Below are 25,608 nucleotides of genomic sequence, written 5' to 3'. Positions count from 1 at the left end.
TAAGTCCCACACAGCAGGATTGCTAAGTTCTCATAGCAGGTCACGCCCCCTTCACCCACCGCTCTGTAAACGCGCTCCCTGATGCACTCTTGGGTGGGGATTGAAGTCCCCTTCGCTGCTGGGGTCCATTACGGGCCAACTAGCCTACCTCTAACCTCCAGTAAGCCCCACACAGTGGGATTGCTGAGAGGTGGACAAAGGCCAATCTCCTTTCCCCACCACTCTGCAAACGCGCCTCCTGGTGCGTTCTAAGTTTGGGTATTAAGTCCCCTTCCTTTCTGAGGGTCCCTGGGGGCCGCCCAGCCCACCAGGTACCTCCAGTAAGCGCCACACACCTGGATTGCTGAGAGTGGCCCAAGGCCACGCTCCCTTTTTACACCACTCTGCAAACACGGCTCCTGGCGCACTGCTGCTCAAGGGATGAAGTCCACTTGTGCCCTGAGGTCGTCAAGACACAAGTGGACCTCATCGATCCACCAGCAGTGCGCCAAGAGGCGTTTTGCAGAGTGGTGTAAAAAGGAGCGTGGCCTCAGACCACCTCCTGCAATCCAGCTCTGTGGCGCTTACTAAAGGTACCTGGTGGGCTAGTTGGCCCCCAGGGACCCTCAGTATTCACGGGGACTTAAATCCCCAACTTAGAACGTGCCAGGGAGGGGGCGGGGCCTCCGGCGAGTTGCCGGTTTCTTTTTTCTAAATTTTTTATTTTATTTCCTGCCCTGCCATAGCAAACAGCAATGTCCTGGGGGTGGGCACCCCGGGACATTGCAGGATCCGGCCCTGGGGACCACCACCCCCCAGGGCCCCTCCTCTCAATGTTTGTAAAGCCCTGGGGAGGTGGTAGATCCCGGGGCCCAGGGGTCCGCAACGGACCCCCGCATTTGAATAATTAGTGCCCCGGGGAAGTGGTGGTCCCCGGGGCAATGTGGGGGTGACTGGAGCCCCCCCACACTCCTAATGTCCTAATTTAAGTCCTGGGGAGGTGGCAGTCCCCGGGGCTTGGGGGGGCCCCGCGAGGCCCCCTGCATATAATTAACAATGCCCTGGGGAGGTGGCGGTCCCCAGGGCTGATTGCCCCCCGCATATTATTTCAAAAGCCCCAGGGAGTTGGCGATCCCTGGGCCTGCGGGGGCCCCCGCGGGCCTGCGGGGGCCCCCGCGGGCCCCCTTCAAAGAACACCCACTCGTATATATCCACAAAGCGAAATATGGCATACACAAATAATTCAGACAGGCAGAGGCCCAACTAGCAGGCTGACTCTCTTAAGTCCCACTACGACTCTGTTAAAAAAGTGTTCCAGTGCTGAAGCACTAACTGGCAGAAAAGCTTCCCTGGGACCTCACCGGCCCTTCACTCGGTCTTATCTGCACCAACAAGGATTTTTCAGCTGGACAATCCTGCTGGCACAGCCCTGACTATCCAGCCAGAGTCTGCAAGAGCATCTCTCTAGCAGGCATGGCGGCTGCCTCTGGTGAGTATCACACATGCAGCTCTGCAAAAGTCACGAGTGGGTGTCCTTGGACTTTGAACTTCACCCACAAGGAGAGGGTAGGGGTGTGAAGAGTTTCGGAAGCTTCTGGTTGCAATCCTCAGTCGATGCTCTGGCCGGCAAATTGTTCGGCATTGGCACTCCTTATGTTGTATTGGATGATAAATTGTACGGCTTCTTAATGTCGGGACATCGAAATGCAAGCTCTTTTTATAGCATGAATCCTCTTTATTCCTCTTCCGTATAAATCTGCATTGCGGATCGTGATGTTGTATCATCCAATACAACATAAGGAGTGCCAATACCGAACAATTTCCTTCCATACAACATCTGATCTGGCAGGAAGCCATTGCATATTCACACAACAATAGAAAACAATAGAAAACGGTAGAAGATGTCCTATTTGAACCACGTTCAGCCCTGACGAAGACCTTACCACAAACAGAGTGCCCGGTCCCAACACATAGGTCGAAACGCGTTGGCTTTGAGCACGCAGAACTTCAGACTTAAAAACAGTTTCTGACCCTGCCTAGGACCACAAAAAATAGATAGCCTTGAGGACCAACAGAATGATGGTCCCAGCCTATAAATCAGTAGGACATATAAAGGAACATGAAATTTAGTTAGTGAATTAAACATAAAAAAACAGGATATAACTTGTTAAGAATGTGTTTCCTCTAGTGTGTGATGTAACGCAATCTCATGTTTACAGCACTTTAAGTTCATTTGTGTATAATATGATTTGAGTCTGTTTAATTAGTAACACAAAGTGTATATGTCTCATGTTTGTTTTATGTGTTTTGAAATATCGAATTGAGGTGAAAATCTATATGATGAAGGGATTCTCATTTGAAAATAAGTTTTGATGAAAAAGAAAAATTAAAAAATTGAAGCCCATAGTCAATAAAAAGGACTAGTGAGGTAAAAGAAATATTGTGATCAATGGTGTCAGAGACATTCTGTTGTTTATAATGTCATTATACTGATTCCGGCCTCTGAACCCCTAGATTGAATAATTCTCCTGTGTTATAAGCCCAACGCACAAGTTGGCACTATGCATAAAAGTAGCATCCCCAGAACCTGAAATCAAAACACTCCTGAACCTAAGAAGATTCAAAAGAATTACTGCCCTGTGGTCTGAAGAAGGAAGAGTGGACTTGCTTGCTTTGAACCCATGACCCCAAAAGTGAGTCCAGGTGTCAGTTTTCTGACCTCCTGCTTGAGTTACAGGGACACAGAAAGCTTCCAGAGGCATTTCCTGCTTTCCAGCTGACCAGATCCAGCTGGACTTGGCCTGGATTCCTTTGCTGGCCTCTGTAGAACGAGTCCTGTCCCCCAAGTACTGTCCTCAAGGTCCTGGACCCTTGGTTGAAGTCATAGTGTTCTTTTCCCTGCTTAAATTAAGGTTTCACTGGATACGGTGCACAGTGACGCTGGGCCTCACATTGCAAAACCGCACAGCTCCTGACCGGTGGCTTCACATAATCCAACGTAGAGCCTCGCATCGCAGCACCATGCAGCCCCCACACCAAAGACAGGAGGGACCACTTCCATTGGGCTGAACCTAGTCCCCCACTTCATTGCAGTTAGCCCGAACTTGTGACTCTGTCCTTGTTTGGCGCAACCAGATGCCAGCTGTTGGCACTTTGTGTGTTTTGGCACTATTTGTTAACCTTAGTCTTTAAAAACTCATAACCCTAATTCTACTGATTGGATTGTTGTCATTTTGGTATCATTTTGTTTATTAAAATGTACTCTTTTTTTATCTGGATTTATTCTTATGTTGTGTTTTCACTTTTCTACTGTTTGAGTACTGCATAAATACTTCACACATTCCCACTACATTAAGTTGTACTACTTTTGTGCCAAGCTACCAGAGGCTTTAGAACAGGTTTATTTAGTGACTTTTGTGGTTTACCGTGACAAGGATTGTGATGATTATTTAAAGTGGGTTTTGACCCCCCTTCAACCAACAACCCAAATTCTTAAAGCAGATAGTTAAGAGCGCTCCTTAGACATTTGCATGCTTGTGTCTACTCATATAGGTTGCATTACATCATGTTTGTGATCTATAAGGGTCTGCCAAAAAGGAGGACTCAACAGTTCATGAGGATTGTTCCTAACAGGATTTACTTATTTCTTGCCTTTGCCCAGTTAGGAGTAATCGCGTGACCAATGGCAGTCTCCACTCATACCCATTATCTTTATTGTTCTCTTTGTTGGATCAGGTTTCTAAAAGAGTTAGAGCTGCAGACTAAACCGAGCAAAGCAGGCTCTTTCCTCCGTTCTGTGGTAAATGTGTGCCTATGGTACAAACAGTGTTGATGGACAGGCATCGATCCCCATTTAATCAACTACTCTATAGCAGTTCTCATCATCATTCTACATATTCCAAAAACATTACTCAGCTGCAATCCAGAAAGCAGATATATGAATTTTACGTATCTAGCGGTCTGCATTTTATTTGACATTATTTGTGTTTGTATGGCCTCACTCAGCGGTACAGTATGAAAGTGCACACGTGGCAAAGTACGAACTTTGTATAGTGCAGTCTGTAGGATGATTCGCCTTTAGGCAGCGTGCAACGGCGGTGCTTGTGAAAGCTGAAAAAGGAGCACGTTACAGGCTGAAAACTCCATGGTATGCAAACACTTCAAGTATTTTGAATGCTTATCCTGTACAACAGTGGAAATGCAGTTGTTACACAAACACCTTTTCACATCTGATATCTTGCCCCTCAAAATGCATTGATTTGGCGACACCAATAACAAAGCGGCTTTGTTATTGGTATATAAGATTAATATTTACAGCTAAAATTGCTGAAATGCCCTCTTGAAGGAGAAAGATTAAGGGCCGCGCCTGTGCCCACAGGTCTCAGACATTTTAATTCCTTCTTATGAAGAAAACACAATGAGAGAGGCAGCGAAATGCTGGAAGGAAAGAGTTTTTGCCTTTGTGCGCGATATTGTTTTCTGATGGAAAAACAAGAAGAAAGGTTGGCCCAGGGCATGAAAAGCAGTCGGTGGATACCTGTTCTTGTGCCTCCATCTCCCTGTGCTGCATCTTCATCTCTGCGCAGCGGACTTGATTGTAGCTGTTCTCCACCGCATCCTGCAAAACCTAGAACAGAGATCAACACAAAACAGATTATATTGTTGATTGGTAGAATGCTGTCCACAGTTTCAAATGCAAAGAAATCCACGGGGGACGAAAGACAAGGAAACATGGTCTCTGCTTCCGGTTTAAGATGGGTTTTCGGCCTGCTCCCTCGATCGAGCCGCCATTGTGGAGTGGCACTGCTGTGGACGGGAATCAGCGTCCATTGAAATGGAAAACTGGTCACTGTGTGTGTTTCTGCCTGTTCATTCTCTTCATTGTGCGTTCGGCGAGCAGTGGCGTAATGTACAACTCCCCCACCCCTGCAGAATGTGACCTGGGGCACTTCAGTCTCCTATATCTCACAGACATTCATTAGCTTTGGGATGAATGGGGGTGTCCTGAAGGGTTGGCAACACCACTGCAGGGCTCTGTGTTACGCCTCTGGTCAGGGCCAGGCATGGGCCAGCAGCTCGTCAATCCCACTTGGTCTCAATCGGTCCGTTAAAGACTTTGTAATCAGTAATCGGACAAAACACTCAATCGCTGCATGGGAACAACTCACCACACTGAACACCATGATGGAAACCATCGGCTCGGGAGCACCCACCGACCCCTGTCCCCATTGACTCTCCAACCTCGGAAAAGACTAAATCAGCTGCCTACTCAGCACCATCCTCAACACCTCAATAGCCACAGCCAAATTTCCCAATGAGTGAAAACATACCAAGGTCAGCCCTCTCCTCAAGAAACCCTCGGTAGACCCCACTGAGCTCCAGAACTACAGCCCCATCTCGCTACTCCAGTTCCCCGCCAAAGTTTTGGAGAAGGCCCTCAAACTCCAACTTACCAAACACCTGGAAAAGTGCAACCTACTGGACCCCCTCACAATCAGGCTTCAGAACCAACCACAGCACAGAGACAGCTCTGATGACATCCGCACCCTACTGGACAGAAGATAATCAGCCGTCCTGATCCTACTTGACCTCTCTGCAGCATCAACACCGTCTCCGTCTCTCACCACACACTCATCAAAGGATTACACAAGGTCGGCATCACAGACAACACACTCAGATGGATGGCATCCTTCCTCGCAGGACCCACCCAGAAAGTCCAACTACCTACCTCCCTTCACATCACAAACCAAGCACAACATATGTGGTGTTCCACAAGGCTCATCCCTCAGCCCAACACTCTTCAACATCTACATGGCACCACTTGCAGACATCGTCAGATCGCACGACATCGACATCTCCTACGCCGACGACACCCAGCTGATCCTATTGCTCTTCGCCGACCCCACCACGACAAAGACTAACTTCCACAACTGCATAAAAAGCGTCACAGCTTGGATGAGGGAAAACTGCCTCAAGCTCAAGGCGGACAAGACGGAAGTCCCCATCTTCGGCAAACAAACTGCCCTCTGGGATGACTACTGGTTGCCTTCAGAACTTGGAGCCACTCCCACGGGAAAAAGACCACACCCTCAACCTCAGCATCATCCTCAACAGCGAACTATCCATGAAACACAAAGTATATGCCGTCTCCTCAGTCTGCTTCCACAGGCTCTGCAAGATTTTAAAGTGGCTACCCATCAGCACCGGGAAGACGGTAACGTAGGCCCTGATCACCAGCTGACAAGAATACGGCAACACACTCTATGCAGGCATCCCTTCCAACCTCATGCATAGACTACAATTGATCCAGAACACAGCGACCAGACTGATCCTCAACCTGCCCAAGAGAACCCACATCACCAAGCACCTGAAGGACCGCCACTGACTTCCAGTTCAAAAGAGATGCCACTTCAAGCTCCTGACCCACGCCTACAAAGCCCTCCACAGCCAAGGACCCACCAACATGCAAACCACTGCATGCACTTCCACCGACCACCCAGGAACCTCCGCTCTGCACACCTTGCCCTCGCAGCAATCCCCCACATAAGCTATAACTGCACTAGAGGAAGATCCTTCTTACACCTCGCTGCCAAAGCCTGGAACATCCTCCCACTCCACCTGGCACCCTCGCTCCCTGACTTCAGGAAGAAGCTCAAGTCCTGGCTTTATGAATGAGCCGCCCGGATACCCTTTCGGGTGACAAACAGCGCTATACAAATACTATTTGATTAACGTACCTCAGCGTAATTGTTAGCACCCCTTAAATCCCCTCCCATCTTCCTCACACCTCATGCTGTCACACCCAAGAACCCCCGACCCCACAACAAACACCATATTTTCTTTCCGCCCAGGGCGCTGTCCAGGTCAATCCAATTTAGGGCCGGCCCTGCCTCTGGTGGGGAGATGAAGTGCCCTACCTGCAAGATTATTCTTTAAGGTATTCAATCATAAGCTCACTTAGGGTTTTCAGTAAAAGTGTTTATTGTCGAGGAGGCTTGTTTTAAAATGAGTGACATAAAATTAAATGGAGTGGGGATACCTATGACTCGTCTTCAATGCATATGTCTTACTGTTTTAGTACAGACTGTACCTGAATAAATATGACATGGTCTTTCTTCAGCTCTGGGTATGGGCATCCCACAAATCTGGAGTAACAGAACTGCATGCATGATTTCATATATGTTCCACACTTCAGTATTCTCTCTATTGCCATCAGAACATCTGGGATTGCTACATGCTGCAAAAATGAAACCAAATATTTAAGACTTTTTGTGACTCCACCCTTAGTTCACAATGCACCAGCACACAGGCCCCAAATCAGATTGTTTTCTTCCACCATCTGGCTCAGATGTTCAGAAAGCTGCTCGGTGGTTGAAATGTACTACACTGGTTTTCTTGGTTCCACTTCCTCACCCTTCAAACCTAGTGATAAAAACTGAATTATTACACCACCGACAGCATCTACTCATGAAGCCAATACTTTGGACCCGTAATCAACTGACCATTGGACCTCAATATGCCATGCCTTCGGCCTTAATCCTTGACCAATCTCAAGTCTTTGCCGTTGTTTCTCTGAGAATGCATCTAGGGTACGGGTATGGAACGTACGCCCTTCCAGTTCAGCCCTAGGCGTAGCAAAACATAGAGGTGCGAGAGTGTCTCAGAGAGCTATGCTGATGGGTAAAGAAAACAGGGTTGTGGCTAGAGTGAGGACTGCCTTGGAGAGTCAAATGCAGTTCACTTTCAGCCAAAATTATGAACATTAGGATCGCTGCTCGGAGACACCGGCATAGCCACAGTATGATTCATATATTAGGCAATTTACTCATATATCTGTGTGGATATTCATGTATCCATTAATTAGGGGAAAATGTATGCAGTCATGGATACAGTGATACTGCCATAAACCTTTTGTGATGTCTTTGTGTTTGAATTGGGCTGGTGGCACAGTGAATTGGAGTCATGGAGTCCAATTGCGTCAGGTTGCTCGACCTTTAATCCATCTTAGGCCAATTGAGCAAGCACCACTGGACAAAGAAACTGTAATGAAATGTATGGAATGGTTTGCTTAAGAGCACAAGACTAATACCAATAATGTACAATAACCAGTTACACTGAACTAACCACTAACTTTGGGTTCCAGAACAGTGTGCTATCCGGTATAAAGTCATTCATTGCCTCACCAGGGGTAGCAAGTGCTACATAAACGAACTTACAATAAAAGAGAAAAGAAGTCTGGAGTTTATTGAGCTTTTCTCCAAGTTCCCATCAGCGTGCCTCTGCAAGAGATCCCAGCATCACAAGTCTTCATGCTCACCAACGCCGAGGCAGGACATTGAAATGGTGGGCACCCTGAATATCGAAACCGGAATATCAATGGCACTCAATACTGAGAACAAAATATCAAACCTTTAATATCGACCAGTAGAGATTTTCAATACTTAACTCCACATATATGTACATTGGCGATATATATATCTTCAAAGTACGTAGATGTGGAGTTAAGTAGTAAATCTATACTTCCCTATAGGCAGTTACCTTTCGATATTTTGCCAGTTGTTATTCTTGTAGAAGGATATTCTGGGGGTCGACAATCAGTCGTACAACCCATTAAAATAGTTCTGTATTTTGGCAGAGAGTAAAGTATCGCCTGCTCTTCAAAAGTGTGATGCAGCCCTCATGGGAGTGAAGGCGGGAGCCTTCCCCAGCTGTTGCACACTGCTGTGGTAAAGGAAGAGGAGCAAAGGGGGTTCCTGGATTGAATGACAATGAAACCTTGGCATAACAACAATTCGCCAGAACAGCACTGAATCTCCAGCATGCATAGGCCATGTGCTGCTGACACAAAACAGAAGCCTTAGGGCCCGGAAGCAATGCAACCCTGGCTGCTGACTACCGACATACAGTCTCTCTCTTACACTTCGTAGTTTCAATCAAAAGAAAAGAAATGAGTGGGTTTGTGAGATCTTTCGCACCACTTATTTATGGCACTGCGGCATGCAGGACTGTGCAGCAAACAGGTGTGCCTGGGAATATTTACATGTACAGAAGGAAGGAATATGTTGATATGGGGAAAACACCTGTTTCTGCCAACTGCTGAAACTTGACATGCAAGTCCAGGCTGAAATCTATTTATAATCTCTCTTCCTTTCATGCAAGCGTCCTGAACAGGTTTTGCAATTCAGTGATATACTGTAAACTGAAAAGCTGGCATGATTTGTGCAAAAAGAATATTTGCAGTCTAACCCATATTTCTGTTGATAATTAGGGGAAAATAAGCAACGATATACGTCGATGTATTTCTGAATAGGTCGCATAAAAAGCATTGGTAAAGCCAATATGTCTACTTTTGTCAGTCCTTCTTTTGTTGAGGGAACTGCAGGGGACTTACCAGAATAAAAAAAAAAATATTAAATGCAAAAATATTTTATGGATTCAAAAAGCATACACTGCCATAGTAGTCTCTTGAACTAAAGTGAACTACGTAGTATATGAATGTGCCATACATATCAAAGGAGGGAATGGAGAGGGAACGTGTCCACGTGGACACAAGGAGTGGATTCAATCTCCCCAACTACAGTTAATAAATAAATAGAATCCACCCATATAAGATAGGCGAAAACAGGAAAAAGGTCTGGATTTGGATGTGTTTCCTACAATGGTGAGAAGCAAGTTGTGTTCTTTAAATACCCCTCAGACACCAAAAGGGCCCTTGGTGTCATGCTTCATCATAGGGGTCTTCACGTCCCTCTATGGAAGGCGGCGTGCTACTAACCGGCGGATACGCGGGAGCACTGATGTAATCACTATGTGTGGTGTGCAAGGGTAGTGAGTGGTAAGGTCAGAAGTGAATGGTAAGTGAGTGTTAAAAAATACCTGGCATGTGAGGACTAAAAAGAATTTGAATATACCTCTGTGCTGGTATTATTAAAATAGTGTGGTGGAAGTTTGGTGTATTTAATGTACTTAACCTCCTGTGGGTGTCGACATGCTTCAAAGCCACAAGCTTCTTCTTCAGGACGGGTGCACAGATCCCTACCCTACTCACATGCGACAGTCTAATACCGTCTATACATAAGTAATATTATGTGTAGAATCTAGCCAAATGTGCCTACTGTGGTCAATCGGGCTGAAACAAGGTAATACCTCAAATGTCAATTTGCTATAATGAAGCCAGTGGCACCCTGAGCTTGCGAGAACGGAGGGGACCCCGTGCCTAATTGCACTATGAGTAGTGGTACTACCTCCTACAAACGTCCCTTCCGCGGCTCCTCTCGGCCCTCACATGCCAGGTATTTTTTAACACTCACTTACCATTCACTCCTGACCCTACCACTAACTACCCTCGCACACCACACATAGTGATTACATGAGTGCTCCCGCGTATCCACCGGTTAGTAGCACGCCGTGTTCCGTAGAGGGACGCGAAGACCCCTATGATGAAGCATGACACCAAGGGCCCTTTTGGTGTGTGACGGGTATTTAAAGAACACAACGTGCTTCCCACAATTGTAGGAAACACATCCAACTCCAGACCTTTTTCCTGTTTTCGCCTATCTCATATGGGTGGATTCTATTTGTTTATTAAGTATATGAATGTGCTCCACGTGAGGCTGCAGTATGCTGCCACTCACAGTGAAGAAAAATTTGATTAACATAACATCTGACCAACGGATAAAGAGGGCTGGCTGAAAGCCCCTGTAAGTAAGTATATTAAGCATATAATTTTACTGAAATAAAAAGATATTGGCTAACATCAGACCTATAAAATAGAAAGTCATGGACCTTTCAGTGTACTCATTCCCACACTTGTGGGCACTGCCCCCTGCTTTACCCGGGTACCCAGTGTGATCAGTCGTGTGAATGTGTGTTTGTATGCGTGTCAAGAAGCCTCAAATGATGATGGACGAGATTTACTTTGAATGAATGTGTCTTCAGCTCTTACCTGAACTGTAGCAGTAAACATGTGTGTTTGATATGTTGCTTTATACTATAGTTGTGTTGATGAAGAGACTAGACTCTAATTGTTTTCTGTGATTCACTTCTTCTGTTTTAGCCTGAAGATGTCCTTGCTTCTGGGTTGCATTTACCTTAGGCAAGTGGGGACGTACGCTGTTTGTTATTGCTTTGTATGTCATGGACCATGTCCAAACCTTTTCAATCCGGGTTGTTTATGCAGCTCTGTGACAGAGTTTTATTTAAACTAGCATTAAGTTGTTTGAAAACACATGTACCTATTTTTTGGCTTTTTGCACCTACAAAGACCATACACGTTTTTGGCATAGTCAGGACTATGTATTGGTGCAAACACCTCATCAATATCTCTTTGTAGACTAAATATATATAAAATGAAATGTGAGATATTTTCAAATTAAAGCAAATTTGCATAATATTTTGTTGGATTTTTTCAAATGGACAAACATAGATCCTGTCACGTAAACCCATAAAATGCTGCCCTGAAGCTCTGGAGTCCAGTAGTACCCAATACGTGTGGATTTGGCTAAAGATTGTAGTCCACACAATCAATAAAGTGATATTAGAACAGACCACAAAATTGTGGCATAATAACTGTTTATGGTGCACTGCTCATTTGATGACAGCCATCAAACCCAGAACTATATAGAAATTAAAAAAACTTTACATTTTCTGTCTTTTTTTATTAAAATATTATAGATCGAATTCATCAACAAGAAATCGGCGTGACTTAATAATAAATTACGGGCATCAAGACAGAGCAGCTAGGCCTTAGACCAAGCAGCTATTATTTATTTATACAAAGATACCCAGCTCGAAAACAGCCCCCAGATCCTCCTCCCTTTAGTTTTAGCCGTCTTACCCTTTCGCTCATAAAGTGCTTTTTCTATACTGTAAACATATAGAAAGCACCCCTTCCATTGCTGAAATGTCAGGGGTAAAGGATTTAAGCCAAGCAGAGGCCACACGGAGCCTGAAAACCGCCATAACTATATAAATTACCTTTATCCCAACACCTATATTTAATTCATCCACACCCAACAACATGAGCTGAGGTGTCGGGGATATATTCACCTTGAGGACTTCGCCTAAAAAACCTACGATTTCTAAACCGGCTGTTTGTAGGCAGGGGCAAGAGGAGAACATGTGGACCAGGTCTGCATTGGGTGCACGACATCTAGGACAGCGGGTCCCAGTCACCCCGCCCCATTGATCGATTTTAGCAGGTGTTATATAGAAATCAAAGATCATTTTATAATATTGTGTTTGCAGGTTTGACGAACATAAAATTGATCCACCCAGCTCAAGTGATTTCGAAAAAACAGAATTCGCCCGGTCTAACCTCGCCCGCCATTTTTCATGTTTTGCCAAATCAACTGGGACTCCTTCCAACAGGCGCCCATATATTTGAGAGACTGAACAGCTAGTGCCTTTTGTTAACATCTCCATCAGGGGGACTCACACCAAGCCAGATACCCCCTCAACCTTTCTCAATAGGAAATCCCTCAGCTGTAAAAGAGCTGAGGCCCGATGTTAAATCTGCCACTAACCTCTTCAAATAATGGAATATGGTTCCCCGTGAGTAGATCCCCAATCCTACCAAAGCCCCATTGCTCCCCCATCTGGCTAAACAGCTGTCATGGAATATTCTGGGAAGTTGATTATTCCTCGTTTTTTGGAATGGCTGCCCAATTCCGAAATGCAGGAATCAGAGTCTTAAACTGTGTCTTTTTAAAGTAACTCGGCTCAAAAATCTTCAGCAGACAGCCCCTGGCGGCAACCCCGATCAGTAACTCATAAATCGAAGGAAGATAACCTGCATTCCCCACTTTAGTTGCTTTATTATGAAATAAGGGTTAATAACATTGCAGAGCTGCTGCTAGATAGTATAGTTTAAAGTTGGGGAGTCCCCAGGCCCCCTGTCTCTCGGTAAACACGAGAACGAATTTGCCCTCCTAGTCTTCCCTTATGACCAGATAAATCTGGCCACAATTCTTTCAATTACTTTGAAGAACAAGTTACTTACCTTCGGTAACAATATATCTGTAAGAAACATTAGTTAGTTAGATTCCTTACCTTTGAATATCCCCAGGCGTTAGGCTGGATCCGGAAAGATTTTTCGTCAGCAGTACCCTTGCGCGTCGGTCGTCGTCTGCGACTCCGCGTCGTGATCGCAGGGATGACGTCGTTGGAGTACTTAGACGCCAACCCTTGCGCGCCAGGAACGCAGAGCCATGCAAGAAACCAACACTGGTGCCATGAAACTAGGGCCCTGAAAGGGATGACCTTAACCCTAGATATCAGTTCGCAGAACGGGGAGGATGGGTGGGGCGGTAAGGAATCTAACTAACTAATGTTTCTTACAGATATATCGTTACCGAAGGTAAGTAACTTGTTCATCTGAAAGAAACACGTTAGTTAGATTCCTACCTTAGAATAGATACCCCAGCAATACCAACCCCGGTGGTGGGTCTGCGAACCAAGATCACACCAGGAAGTCCTGGAGAACGGAACGGCCAAAGAAGCCGTCTCTCTGGACTTGGCTGTCCGGGCAGTAATGCTTGGCAAACTTGTGCAGCGAGGCCCACGTTGCTGCCTGACAAATGTCGTGCAGAGGGACTCCCCGTCCCAAGGCAGTAGTAGCCGCTGTGGCCCGAGTGGAATGGGCCCTCAGCCCCACAGGAGGATCCTCCTTAGCCAAGGAATAACAGACCTTAATGTACAAAACGACCCACCAAGAGATGGCCCGCTTGTGCACTGCCTGCCCCTTCATAGTGCCCACATAGCCAACGAAGAGTTGGTCGTCCACCCGGAACTGTTTTGTGCGGTCCAGATAGAAGGAGAGCGTACGTTTTGGGTCCAGACGGCGGAGCCTCTCTTCCTCTTTCAGGGAATGCGGAGGCGGAAAGAAGGTGGGCAAGGTAACAGACTGCCCGATGTGAAGGGCAGTAACCACCTTAGGAAGAAAAGAAGGGTGAGTCCGCAGAACAATCTTGTCCTGATGGACAGAGAGAAAGGGAGGCTTAGAAGAAAGAGCCTGCAGCTCACTCACCCTTCTGGCAGAGGAGATGGTAACCAGGAAAGCAGTCTTGAGAGTCAGAAGACGAAGAGGGCAGTTATTAAGTGTCTCAAAGGGAGCACACATCAGGTAGGTTAACACCAGATTCAAGTCCCACTGAGGCATCACAAAGGGGACAGGAGGAAACATGTGAGTAATGCCTTTTAAGAATCTATTTACAACAGGGGACTTTAAAAGAGAAGGATGATCAGGAAGCCTTAAGAAGGCAGAAACAGCTGAAAGATATCCCTTGATGGTGCCCAGAGCAGAGCCCTGCTGGGCCAGGGAAAGAAGAAAGAGGAGAACCTCAGAAAGAGGGGCGGAAAGGGGATCCACAGCCTTTGCTGTGCACCATGCCACAAATTTGTTCCACCTGCACGCGTATACCGTTTTAGTGGAGGGACGCCTGGCTGCCAGAATGACATCACAGACTTCAGGAGGCAAGTCAAATGGCATCAACTGCCGCCGCTCAATCTCCACACATGGAGGTGGAGACTGGAGAGGTTCGGGTGGAGGACCGTCCCCTGCTGCTGTGACAGAAGATCCTCCTGAAGAGGCAGTCGAATCGGGGGATCTATTGACAGACTGAGTAGCTTGGGATACCAGTATCTTCATGCCCAATCCTGAGCCACAAGGATGACTTGGGCCCGGTCGCGCCTGATCTTCTTCAGCACTCTAGGCAGAAGTGGTATAGGCGGAAAGGCGTATAACAGACCGCAACTCCACTCGCGCCGAAAAGCGTCTCCGAGCGAGTGCTGCCTTGGAAATTCCAACGCGCAGAACTGATGACATTGCGCATTCTCTTGGTTGGCGAATAGATCTAACCAAGGCTCTCCCCATTGCCGAAAGAAGCCTTGTGCCACGTCCGAGTTCAGACGCCATTCGTGATCCATCATGCACCGGCGGCTGAGTTCGTCCACCCTGGCTTTCAGAGAGCCTGCCAGGTGTTGAACCACCAGGGTGATGCCCTGATGTTTCAGCCATGTCCAGAGGCGCAGAGTCTCCTGACAAAGGGTCCACGACCCCACCCCGCCCTGTTTGTTGCAATACCACATGGCGGTGGTGTTGTCCGTGAACACCTGCACTACACTTCCCCGGACAGAGGGAAGGAATGCCTTCAGTGCAAGCCGGATCGCCCGCAGCTCCAATAGGTTGATATGGAGCTGGGACTCCGCCGGAGACCAGAGTCCTCTGAGCTCCGCCACTCCCATGTGGCCCCCCATCCCAGGACGGACGCATCCATCACCACCACATGCTCCGGTTGGGGTAGGGAGAGGGATCTGCCACTGACCCAATCGCGGTCCGTGAGCCACCACTGCAACTTCCTTGCAGTGTCCTCTGAGATCAGGACGTGGTCGGACAGGTTGCCCTGATGTTGCGCCCACTGAAACTTCAGGTCCCACTGCAGAGCCTGCATCCGCCACCTGGCGTGATCTACCAGCAGGATCCAGGAGGCGATCAGACCCAGCAGCCGTAGAGCCATCCTGACCGAAACATGGGATAAAGGCTGAAAGATCGGAATCTGATCCTGAATATCCCGAACCCGCTGTTCGGGAGGATAAACCCGAAACTGCGCCGAGTCCAGAACCGCTCCGATGAAGAAGAGCTGCTGGGAGGGACTCAGATGTGACTTCGGCACGTTGATGGAGATCCCCAGCAAATGCAGGAGACCGGCCGTAGTCTGGAGGTGGGAGACGACTGTCCGGGGTGAGCCCGCCTTCAACAACCAGTCGTCGAGATAGGGGAAGACTGGAACCCCTAATCTGCGCAGATGAGCTGCGACCACCGCCAGCACTTTCGTGAACACCCGAGGGGCACTGGTGAGGCTGAAGGGGAGCAGGGTAAACTGAAAGTGCTCGTGGCCTACCGTGAACCGCAGATAACGCCGGTGGGCCGGCAGGACGGGGATGTGGAAATAAGCGTCCTGCAAGTCCAACGCTACCATCCAGTCTCCAGGGTCTAGGGCAGCCAGAACCTGAGCTAAAGTCAGCATCTTGAACTTCTCCTTCCGGAGGAAGACGTTGACGCTCCTGAGGTCCAAGATAGCGCGTAGGCCCCCTTTGCCCTTCTTGAGGACCAGAAAGTAGTGGGAGTAACAACCCCGTCCTCCTTCTGGGCCAGGAACGCACTCGATGGCCCCCTTGGCCAAGAGGGCCGTAACTTCCTCCTGCAGAAGTTGCAAGTGATCCCCCGACATGCGGTGGTACTGCGGTGGCATGGCTGGAGGGCTCGCCTCGAAGGGGAGGGAGTAGCCCCTTCAGACGATTTGCAGCACCCACCAGTCCGAAGTGATGGTACGCCAGTGGAACAGGTGATGGCGAACTCTGCCTCCCAATGGCGTGGAATGGGCCTGAAAGCTCGGACTAGGAAGACTTTGAGGCAGATGCTGCGGGACCAGATGTGGACTGACCGGCTCTCTGTCCCCCTGCTCCGCCACGGCGGAATCCACGTCCGCGTTGAGGCTGGTTCTGCGGCCTGTGGCTGGACGGACGTGCAGGCACCCCTTCCTTGGCCACGTAAGGGACGAAAAGCAGAAGTTTGCTGGTGCTGGGCCGAGAGGCCCAAGGACTTGGCAGTAGCCCTGGAGTCCTTAAAGCGCTCCTATCTGCTTTGTCGCCAAAAAGGCAACGGCCATCAAAGAGCATGTCCATGAGGGTGCTCTGGACATCCCCTGAAAAGTTTGTGGACCTCAGCCAGGCGTGACGACGAATTGCCACCGTCGTTGCAATCGCTCTACCCAGCGAGTCTGTGGTGTCAAATCCACATCGGATGGAGTACTGTGCTGCATCCCGCCCCTCAGCAAGAGCCTGGGCGAGCCGTGTCCTGGCCTCCTCTGGACACTGGGGCAGCACGTCCGTCACCGTATCTCATAAAGAGTGGGTGTAACAGTCCAAAAGGCACCCGGTATTAATGGACCGCAACCCCAGACTGAGGGAGGAAAACAGTTTCTTGACAAACTGCTCCAACCTTTTGGATTCCCGATCCGGAGGTGCGGACGGGAAGGCGGTTTGGGACGTGGAGGCCTGGATGACCAGACTCTCAGGGGTGGGGAGTACGGACAGAAAGCTGGGGTTGCCCGGAGCTGGGCGGTGGTGCCGGACCATGTTCCGATCCACAGGAGAGACTGTGGAGGGCTTGGACCAAGTGCCCATCAGAAGGTCGGTGAGGGCCTCATTACACTGCAGTAGAGGCTCCGAAGAGCTTACCGGCGGTTGAAGCACCTCAGTGAGGAGGTTAGTCCTCACGGCCGCTGCAGGGAGCTCCAGGTGTAGGGCCTGGGCCGCCCTGCGCAGCACCACAGCATAAGTCACACCCTCCTCCGTAGCCACGGAAGGAGGAGAGATGAAACCAGTGTCAGGCTAAGTGTCTAGACCACTGGCATCCCCCAGCTCGTCTGCCCAGTCCTGACTTAACTGGCACTGCTGTGCCAGAGGGTCCTCAGACCCCTCCCAGTCCTCCCCTTCATCCGTCTCCTGGTAAACAGGCAGAAAGGATGGAGCTGGGTCATAGGTGACATGCTCACCCATCGACGCCGGAGATGGCGCCGAGCGGCGCCGCTCCGACACCAGGAGTCGAAGTCAACTTGAAAAGAGAGACAAAACTGTCCAAAAAGTTAGTCAAAAAATGACTAAGGGTACGCTCTTTCCAGATCGGCGCTTACTGGCACAGAAGAAAGATGAACTGACGTCAGCGCACGAGGGCGGCGTCTAAGTACTCCGACGACGGACGCGGAGTCGCAGACGATGCTTACCGACGCGCAAGTGTACTACTGACGAAAAATCTTTCCGGATCCAGCCTGACGCCTGGGGATATTCTAAGGTAAGGAATCTAACTAACGTGTTTCTTTCAGATCCATGCATTATCAAACTCTAGTGGAATTGTGCAAAAAACATTCAATCATTTTGGAAGAAATATCATTTTGATGAAATTACATCTCCAAATTATTGAGCGTTTCAAGTTATCCCAACGGCTAAAATCCTTCTTAGTTTTTTCAATAATAGGGATAAGATTTAAATCGACTAAGCGCTCCACTATCACTGTTATACTGACTCCCAAATAGGTAGCTTCCTCTACTACCCGGCTGTCAAAGGACAGCCTATGTCTATTTATCACTAACTACGTTTTTGCTTTATTTAACAAAAACCCTGAGTGAGTCCCAAATTACTCTGTTATCCTTTCTACAGAGTGGACACCCCTATCTGGATCGCTGATAACTACTGTCACATCATCGGCATAGGCCAGTATTTTCGTATCTCAGCCCTGCAGACTGACGGGCAAGATATCCAGAGAGGCTTCCAGCCTCCTGAGGAGGGGATCAATGTAAAGAGCAAATGACAGAGGAGAGGCTGGGCAGCCCTGCCTCGTTCCCCTTTCTATCGGAAAGGGATCTGACTCACCTTCCATTATCTGTAATCGAGCTATAGGGTCTAAATTACATCACCCGGATTGCGTGGATGAAGGGCCAACCTATGCCATTGGCCTCCATAACCTGTCAGAGGTATTCCCAAGACAACCTGTTGAAAGCCTTATCGGCATTCAACAGGGCGACCTCCATGGGTTCCTCTAGGACCTCAGAGGCATCAAACAACGATATTACTCACCGTACATGATCAGAGGTCCCTCTCCCTGGAATAAACCCATGCTGCCGGACCGAAACTAAAAGACACACAATTGATGGATGGAATGCAGAACAAGTCAAACCATTCACCCCCAGTCAAGAGATCTGGGTTAAATCCATCATTCTTTTGCTCGACATGCCACCCCAGTTTAGACCTGGCCATATGCAAATCAGTCTTGACCCTGTCCCTCATGGGAACAGTCCAGGTCGGTCGGTGTAGTTTTTTTTTTTGCCATTGTCAAAAACTTTGTAACATTTTTTTTGTTTGTTTTTCTTGGTCAGTCAAAAAGTACATTGTACACAGTCTAAACAATCTTGTTTCCAAATTGCCATACAACACAGAGTCCACAAATTAACATGTACATGGTTCTTTTACCTTTGGTGTCCACTGGTATACAAACTGCAACAGCGGACACCAGGAGAAAGCGTACCCTTTACAACATGAGCGACCATAAGGATTAATCATATTTGGCATGTAGTACACCGAGCCCTCCCATCTGTTTCCAGCTGTGTCTTACAATACGTCATATCTGTGATCCATTCTTTGCTTTTCGGTGTGTGCTTGCTGCCCCATCTCATTGCTATTCGCCTATTAGCCAACAGCAGCGCTCTCACCAGAAATTTACGTCTGCTTGCCACTTTGACTTTATAAATACCCAGAAGGCATACCAAGGGCACATTAGGAATCCTCTTGGATAACATACGGGTATGGGTGTTAGTCACTTCCGCGGTGAGAGATCGCCCAGGAGATCCTTCTAGCGAGGTCTGCCCACCTGCTGAGTGCGACGCTGCACGTCCGGGTCAACCAATCCAGAAACCTGTCCGATGCGCCGGCGCAACCCTTCGAGGCTTCTATGATGCAGGCAGATCCTCGCTCCGCAACCATGCCGCACCAGGGATGGCACCAGCACCCAACCGATCCGCACGGCAGCAACAGGAGACGGGCCCACACTTCGGCGACAAGCAAGGTGAGGTGAGGGGAGGAGAGCAAGGAGTGGGAGCTCAGCCGCGGTACTCCTACACAGTCGCTATCTTGCCCCCCAAAATGTTACATTTTCTAATTCTCTATGACCTAAAAAATCTATTGAGGCAAGTCAAGACTGGCTGACCAGTAGAACAAGCTGAACATCATGTCAGTCAGATTTGTAGCTTTTTTATCAAAACATGCTGTTCTCTCCAGTCTCTTTTGAGACAGAATATATCCCTGGTCAAGGCTGTGTTCCTCTGAGTCTACGAAGCAAGAGGTACCAGACATGTATGGGATTTCCATGGGTTTGGCATGCCCATTGGTGATAAACTAGGTGCAGTGCATCTGGAAAAACTGGAAAGTAACTGAAAGCTACATGCCTGATTAAGTTACTTGCATTTTAATCGCCAGAATCACCTCTGAGCTGTATGGAAGCATACCATGGCTACACATCCTAAGGTTTCTACTGTTGGGTGCCATACCTTCTTCACCCTAGGTGGCCGATTAACAAGTAGAACATGTTTGTGAGATTTTTGACAATTCCCCCCCACCCCAAAAATATAACTGCCTTCAGTTGTTCTCATGCAGGAAGATACCACTGCAAATTAGTTATTACATCTGTGTTCTACCTTGTTGTGGTACCATGCATGCAGGAAATATGTTTATGATGGGGGAGCTTCTATGGTGAATATCTACATTATGTGGGTTATTACATATGTGGGTCCAAGATTGTATGAATCACAGCATCCTTGATTACATAGACTGCCCTACAAATGTCAAAGTATGGATGAATAAAGCATATACAATATGTTTATGATGGGGGAGCTTCTATGGTGAATATCTACATTATGTGGGTTATTACATATGTGGGTCCAAGATTGTATGAATCACAGCATCCTTGATTACATAGACTGCCCTACAAATGTCAAAGTATGGATGAATAAAGCATATACAATAACAGCCGTAGTGCACTCAAAGTATTCAAAAGGATGGATGAATACATTTAAAAAAATCACCAAACAAAATTACAATTTCTTCAATTTTCACATGAGTAAAGCTTTGGCCCATTCCATTCACATGCAATAGCCCAACCACATATGCAGGGTACTATTTTAATCAGGAGATGGAACATTGTTCGGTGGAATGCCTTTTCCTAGAAGTTCTTGATACAGAAAACTCAGGAACTTCTGGCAAGAGGCATCCCATCATCCAATATTCCAACACTTTTTCCAAATATGCGGGTGGATCTATTGTATGATAATGGAATGGGCCAAAACTTTAACAGTGTTTAAACTACATTGACAATACACAGATTTCACATGGTCACATTTGTAACCCATTCCTCCCTATCACCACAGGCCACCAACACGTGAGGTACTGTTCTTATAGGTTGAAGTGTGTAAACAGTAAGTGCTGATAATTTTGCTGTTCATGACAAATTCTAGAACTGTCCATTAAAGAAATGTGACGGAATTCTATTTTTTTAACCAAAGTTTAGCGCTTACAGAACATTCAGGGTAAGAAAAAGTGGTGGCATTCATATCAGCCACACCACACAGGACTCTCCTTGGTGTGTGATTTTCAGAAATTTCTAGGACTCGTAGCTTTCCATAGGTGCCCGCCAACCCTGGGCCCAAACACCACACCAACACAAATTCGAAAAGTCAACGTAATTCCAAGTTTCTTTCGTGCACTTAGGCCTTTCGGTTCCAGATGATCGACCCACCCACACTTGTGATGATCTATTAATGAGAAGTATCGGAACACACAATGTTATGACATTTGCTTTTACCTACAGAGTTTCTCTAAATTTTTGCCTTCCTCTAGTCAGGTAGTGTCCATGTAAACACGTTTTCAAAAAGCTTCCCAAGAACTAGCTGGCATTACGGGAATAGCAGCCCTAAACTCAGATTCTTGGGGACAGATTTAAAAAAACATACCGAATTTCCATTATCAAGTGATACATAGTCAGTAGAGAGTAAAAAAAACACTGTAAACCGCAACTTGATTGTCTCAAATTGTTTTCCAAATACAAAAGCAGTGGGCCACAGGTCGAATGGGTGAGATGACCAAAGTTCAGAATTGACTGTTCTCAAGAAGAGCAGGGTCAGTATTAATTTCCATTAGGTAAACCTCTGGGGGGGGGGGGGGAGGGGGGAGATTTAGAGTGTGGCAGACAGGGTACTCCATTGCAAAGGAGTATCTTCTCTGCCAAACTCAAAGTCTGCCCCCCTGGTTTTGAGTAGGGCAGATATCACGTTTTATGCCAACGGAGTAAAATGTCCTCTGTGGGTGTACATTTTCCTACAAAGGCACGACGGAATAGTGGCCATCAGAGGTCCACTGTCGGTGTAAATTTTCCTCAAAGGCACGACGGAGTGGGGGCCGTCAGAGATGACCCACTCAGCTGTCTACCCTATTTAGAGTAGATGATTGGAATACTTTTTTTTTTAAAACTGTCTGTTACCACTAGGTACCGACTGGCAGTGAAGGACAGTAAAAAAAGAAAGAAAAATAACCCCCACATCATAGGTAACTCCCATGATTTGGGTCATTAGTTGTTTTTTTTTTTTTAAAACACAAACTTTTGCTTTAGGAGTTTGTTTTCAGAAACTAAAAAACTTTGGAAAAGCTTAATGCCCTGTCTCATGTTTGTTGGAGACGTCCGTCAAGCTTTTCCTGAACTGACAGGAGCCACCATGACGGCAGTTCCTGCCAAAGTACAGATGTCTAGGGGTATGACCGACATCTCTAAATTTTGCAGGTAAAATAATGGAAAGCAGGCTGACGTGAAGTGCTCCACCACCCTGTGTTACTCCGTTCATCAAACCCTAAATCAGGCCCTCTTGTCTAGAGTGGCACAGTAGTCGAAAAATGATACCCGAGCAATTACCAGTGGTTAGACCATGGGTACTTACGAACATTTTCCTAGGGGCCTAAAAGTATGGTCTGTGGTGTGACAGGGAGCCAAATTGATGCCAGCAGGGTGACGATGAGTACATGGGGGGAGGAATGTCAGCACAGGGGGAGGTGAAGCATGTACATAGTGTGCACAGTGTGTTGTAGGGTTACTTTGAGGATTTCATTCTATACTGAACTCTAAATTAAGCCCCTAGTCTCTAGAAGAATCATTGATTTTACAATACTGTTTTATGCTGTATCTAAGTCGCTATACCTATACCACACCCTGGGGGGAGCCTTCTCTGCCTGCTATCGCTACATTTGGTGAATCAAGTGTACAAAGGAAGTAACCTCATTACTGAATTGGAAGGAAATAGAATCGTATTCCTCACAATCTTCTAATGCTTTTAGTCTCCTATTTGTAAACATTAGGAGAGCTTTGAAGCAGGGATCAAATCCTGGCTTCCCGGCTTGATCAAACTGTGTAATCCTAGCCAAGTGTTTTATTTCACTTTGATTTGTTTTTCTTTATTGTCACTCATGAGAGCACCCTGAAATATGACTGCAGGATGTGCGGTGTACAAACCATCTTGTGTTTAATTTAATAAACTATTATGTTACATGTATAATAATAACCTAGGACACATCGAGGATGCACATGACAACTGACTTGTGCCCTGGCACACTGATGGCATTGTTGTCAGGGCGGTGAAGGCATGCATGTTTCCAAGTTCATGTTTGAAATCTATCACTTAAAAAAAAATGCTTTTCAAAACAGAGATAGTTACTTTTTTAATTTCGAAGAGCCTTCGTCATATTTTTACATTTGTTGCAAAATGTCTTTAATATGAAGGTGTTTGTAAAGATAAGTGGTGCATGACATCTTCTTTTCCTTGAGTTAATGTGTAAATAAATATTGGTTCAAAGCTTTCTAAATGTTACTGATACATCAAATAAACAGCAGTACAGGTGGGCGCATGTGGCCCCCTGGCCATTCTTTGAGTATCCCTGGGTTAGACTATATGCAAGCATTCGTCCCATCACCTTATGGATCTTTAATTAGTAGGTGTATGCCTGGTAACCTGAGACTCGCATAGCTTTCCAAGCTTATCACTGCCAATTTTTGTGAATTCCAAAAAGTAATAGTTTTCTATCCATGCAAGTAATACTTATATGGGTGCAGATGTACTACTTTTTGGGTAAACGGGTCACTATTATTTAAGTTCCTGATCCAAACAACAAACAAGTTAAAACCTCTCAGTGAAATCAGGACATGACAAAAAGCAACACAAACCTAAAAAAAACAATGCAGGGCCCCAGAGCCAACTGTCAAGCCTTGAATATATTTATTTAGAGGCTATCATACCAAAACAGCTCCCCCTGCCACAGCCCCTTCAGCCTCCCGAAGCTACAACCAATCTGGTCTACATTGATGAAGTAGAGTGTTTTCTCTTTGGCCCATACTCACCTTTCCAACTGCATGATTAGCTCAGACAACAGAATGTGAGAATATCTTCTGTTGTTTTGAACGGAATGAGTCAGGAATTTAATGCAGGAAGCTGGCTCTGTATATATTATACCACAATGAGGTATAGTGTGCACAGAGTCCAGTGGATCCCCAGAGGTTTTACTGAGGCTCAAGTAGATAATACTAATGCTCTCTTTGTGGTAGTGTGGGCGAACAGTTAGGCTTATCAGAGGCAGTGCTAAGTATTTGTTGTACACACACAGGCAACAAATGATTACACACACTCAATGCTAAATCTGAGACCAATGGTTTTTAAAAATATTACTTTTTAGTATATTTATTTAATAGAACTAAAGACACTTTGTTGCAAGTAAATACGTTTCCAATATCAATGCTTTTCAATGTAAAAAGTGGACACATTGCATTTTTCAACAATACAAAGTTATCCTATGAGAGGAAACACAATCTGCAAGTAAGTAAACGATTTACGATATTGAGTTTCTGGATAAAGAATCAGTACCAAGTAAGATGAAGATAAGTGACTAAACTGACAAAACTGTACAACCAGCAGCACTGTTGCGGCCTGGTGCAGAGGTCAAACTCGGTATCTGGTACCAATGTTGCCCAATGGAGAAAGGGGCAAGCAAAGTGGTACTACTTACATGTAAAAGCAGCACAACTTGGTAACCCAGTCTCCCGAGGTTAAGGTAAGCACGGGGGCCACAAGGCAGCACTAAACTTACACCTCCAGAGACTCAGAGGCGGCTGGGTGCAGAGTGCCAACACAGCATTGGTCACCCAATGCAAACCAATGAAGAATCTCAAAGTCGGAAAAAGGCTGCAGGCTCAGGCCAGGAGGCCAATTGAAGGAGGCCTACAGCTGTGCAGGTAAGTTGGAATGTGCTGGAGCATCGGGACACAGTTGGTTTATCTCCCCAAGCCCCAAGGGCTCCGGGTGCAGGAGTGTCCTTAGGCATCGTGAAGCAGCTTACAGGTGCAGGTTGCAGTTTGGGGGGTTTGTCAAGCAGAGGCTGCAGGTGTCGATGTGGAGTCCGGCAGGGGTCAGCCCACAGCGGACTCTTGCTTAGAAGCGCTGGGGAACTTTTGCTGCACTGGTGGGCCACTGGAACTAGGGCTGTGGGTATCGGGTACAGAGATAGTTGATTTTGCGGTTCCGCAGGCAGAGCTTTAAGGAAGGCAGGCAGTCCTCTCAGGATTCTGGAGGTCGCTGGTCAGCGGGACGAGTTGTGGGAGATGCAAAGTTTGAAGTTCGCAGACAGGCTGACGGGGCTGGGAGCAAGTCTGTGGCTGGAGCTTCTCGTCATGCAGGGATCTGCTCTTCTGTGTCCTTTTCTTCGTAGGTCGTTAGTAGTCTGAGGATTAAGGTTCAGGAGTGACCCTAAATAATAACTTTAGGGTTGTTACAGGGGTCAGAAGGTAGTAGCCAATGGGCTACTTACCTTTAGTGTGCCTACAACCTTTGTATGCCCACTCCCTCTGGGGAGGGTGCATACCCCTAACCCTATTTGCTAGAGTCCTCTAAAACAATATAGAGGATTCTGAAAGGAGGGAGTCACTTCAGCTCAGGACACCTTAGGGGTGGCCCTGGCTGAGAGGGGATACACCTTTCTTGCTTACTAATT

General features: G+C 47.0%; 1 protein-coding gene across 4 annotated transcripts in view; it reads right to left on the bottom strand.

Annotated features, from left to right (window-relative positions):
- CEP112 (centrosomal protein 112) overlaps positions 1-25,608 on the bottom strand; it is a 2,536,355-nt gene that overhangs the window by 174,332 nt on the left and 2,336,415 nt on the right. For all 4 annotated transcript variants that reach the window (XM_085617276.1, XM_085617275.1, XM_085617278.1 and 1 more), the window contains one exon: positions 4,517-4,606. In XM_085617276.1, coding sequence (XP_085473402.1) covers positions 4,517-4,606 — 90 coding nt within the window. The remainder of the gene's footprint in view (positions 1-4,516; positions 4,607-25,608) is intronic.

The sequence above is a fragment of the Triturus cristatus genome, chromosome 7 (assembly GCF_964204655.1).
Source record: "Triturus cristatus chromosome 7, aTriCri1.1, whole genome shotgun sequence".
Classification (NCBI taxonomy): Eukaryota; Metazoa; Chordata; class Amphibia; order Caudata; family Salamandridae; genus Triturus; species Triturus cristatus.
The sequence above is the reverse complement of the archived record's forward strand: the minus strand, read 5'-3'. Positions and strand labels throughout refer to the sequence as shown.